The 2,642-nt window shown below is 47.1% G+C and overlaps 1 protein-coding gene across 1 annotated transcript in view; it reads right to left on the bottom strand.

The window, feature by feature from the left end:
* Positions 1-2,642, bottom strand: part of LOC103253374 (probable ATP-dependent RNA helicase DDX43) — a 29,926-nt gene that overhangs the window by 17,565 nt on the left and 9,719 nt on the right. Inside the window, 2 exon segments of the mRNA XM_021709428.1 lie at positions 9-29; positions 32-542. Of these exon segments, the coding sequence (XP_021565103.1) occupies positions 9-29; positions 32-542 (532 nt within the window).

Here is a 2,642-nt window from a genome sequence, read left to right as displayed (position 1 = left end):
GTTCTCACCGATCACCACGCCGACCAGGCGGTTTTCAGCCCGAGGCAGAGCGGCGGTTCCTGGCGACGAGCGGCCCCGTCCTCTGGGGGGCTAGACGGGCCTCTCCAGCCACCCCTGCACTTCTCACCGCCTCTCCGCGGCGGCTCCTCCGCCGGCCTCCTCTCTGGAGCCTGGGGCGCTCCGGGCTTCACCAAGAAGCGACGACCCAGGCGGCGGTGTCGACTCCCGCTGCCGACGCCCGCCGCGGACCTAGATATGGCTCCAAGGACAAGCACCACGCTGCTGCCAGCCGCTGCTCCGCCCCGCGGGTCGCGCCATCCAGCACCAGCGTGCGTGCCGAGGGCCGCGCAGCCGCAACTCAGAGCCCTTGCGCGACGCCCGCCCCGCCGGCCTTGCCACAGGCCATTGGCCAGCGCGGCTGCCGGCGGGGCCTTCTCGGTGTAGCCAATCGGCTCTCGCCACCTTGGGCGCGTGCCTTGAATGGGTCTCTGCGCGGTGCTTCTGCCATGCTTCTGCTCTGTGCCTCGCCCGAAGTGCTCACCCTAAGTGCTCACCCTGGGCTTCTCCGCATCTCAGAGCCTGGGAAGCAAGACGCGTATGTCTGAGTCACTTTTACGTCGTGACCCAATCTGCACATAAAAACTTTGAAACAAAAGGCAGACGAAAGGGCATTTGTCTTTGCTTTGTGTCATTTTGATATAGTTAAGCCTATTTTAGATTTTTTATATATTTATTCATTGCCTTTTTTATTTTCATTTTAAAAATTTTATTTATTTATTTATTTAATTTTTTGGAATCGGAGTCTCACTCTGTCACCCAGACTGGCCCCTCCTGGCCACCACAGCCTCGACCTGCTGGGCTTTTGCCATTCTTCCACCTCAGCCTTCCAAGTAGCTGGAACTATAGTCGCGCGCTACCACACCTGGCTGATTTTTTGATTTATTGTAGAGATGAGGTCTCACCAAGTTGCCCGGGTGGGTCTCGAACCTGCGGGGTCAGGCAATCCCCTCACCTCGGCCTCCTAAGGTGCAGGATTACAGGCTGAGCCACCAAGCCTGGCTCGTTGCCTTTTTAATTCTAATTTTTTAGAGATGGGGATCTCACTATGTTGCCCAGGCTGGTGTGGAACTCCTGGCCTCAAGTGATCCTCCCTTCTCAGCCTCCTAAAGTGCTGGGATTACAGGCGTGAACCACCACTTCCAGCCAATTTTCCTCCTTATTTCAAATAGTTTTGGTTACATGGTTGCATAGTATAGTGGCAAAAGAAATCCGGACTTTAAATGTACCTACCACCACCCCACCTGTGCATATTGTACCTGATAGGTGATATTTCATCCTTCCCCCCTTCCCACTCTCCTCCTTCTGAATCTCCAGTGTCTATTATACCATTCTTTATGCCTTAGCAGAGTTTTAGTTTAGTTCCCATTTGTAAGTGAGAGCATGCAGTGTTTGGTTTTCTGCTCCTGCATTTTTGTTTTTTAAAGATCGTAATCCACAACATGTATTTAATGAGTCATAGTTTTAAAAGCACTTGCCTGAGAGACATTGTTCAACACTTCACACACTGTTTCCTGAATGTTTGCTCTAGTTTTGGAACTAAGAAAATAAATCAGATAGATTCCTGAAACCCTCCCATAATTGCAGCTTCAACAAACTCCTGCAGGGTTGCAAGCCAGCTGAGAACAAGCTGCTTTCATTAGGATCTTTGCGTTAACGGAACAAGTCTCAGTTCAATCATCCATCAAGCATAGTGGATACCTATTATAATGCTTGGCACTATAATAAGTGCCACACATTGGAGGAAAAAAAAAAAAAGCACAGGACATAGTCCATTCCAGGTTGAGTGGCTTAACTCACATGCAATTAACCATACTAACTCTTAATGTAACCTCTGGAGAAACATGAATAGAGTGTTATCAAGCTGCCTAGGGAATAACATAAAAATATGAAATAAATGTTATGTATTTGATCTATATTCTTTAATCTTTAATCTTAAATGGATGGTATTAACAATCTTTAGAAAGGAATTTTGTTGGATTTGAATTGCCAAATTCTTTTGTTGAGAATTTTTGCATCTGTTCATGAGAAATGGTATGTACTTTTCTTGTAATGCCTTGTGAGTGGTTTTGATAATTAGGGTAACGCTGACTTCACAGAAGCTCTTCCAGAAAATGGAAGCAGAGGGAATACTTCCTAATTCATTCTGTGAGGCTAAAATTACCCTCATGCTAGAGAGTGAATGCCAGTGCAAACTAGGACCTTGCAGAGAAAATGATGTGCCCTTGAAGGTTCAAACTTTGTAACAAACATACTGCCTTGGTGAGGGAGCTCAGGTGAGGAGTGTTGATGGTAGCAAAGGCTATGTGTACATTTGGGGAGGGATGGGGAGTAAATAAGGACTTTACAAAAAATATATCAATATTTTTTATTTTGATATTGTGGAGTACAGTTAAGGGTTAAGTATACAAATATGCTTCGTTCAGGCATCCTTGTTGATAAGGTGTGTTTCCCTGTCCCCAGACAGATAGTACTACCATTAATCCCACCACCCTTCCCCTCCCCTCCCATAGTTTCCCACCACTGTCAGTCCTTTTCTTATAGTATTACGATGGATGTTCAAGGTCCACTATATGAGTGAGAAC

The sequence above is a fragment of the Carlito syrichta genome, unplaced genomic scaffold, assembly GCF_000164805.1.
Source record: "Carlito syrichta isolate Samal-C Ts95f unplaced genomic scaffold, Tarsius_syrichta-2.0.1 Scaffold225872, whole genome shotgun sequence".
NCBI lineage: Eukaryota > Metazoa > Chordata > Mammalia > Primates > Tarsiidae > Carlito > Carlito syrichta.
This window is presented reverse-complemented; position numbering and strand designations above follow the sequence as displayed.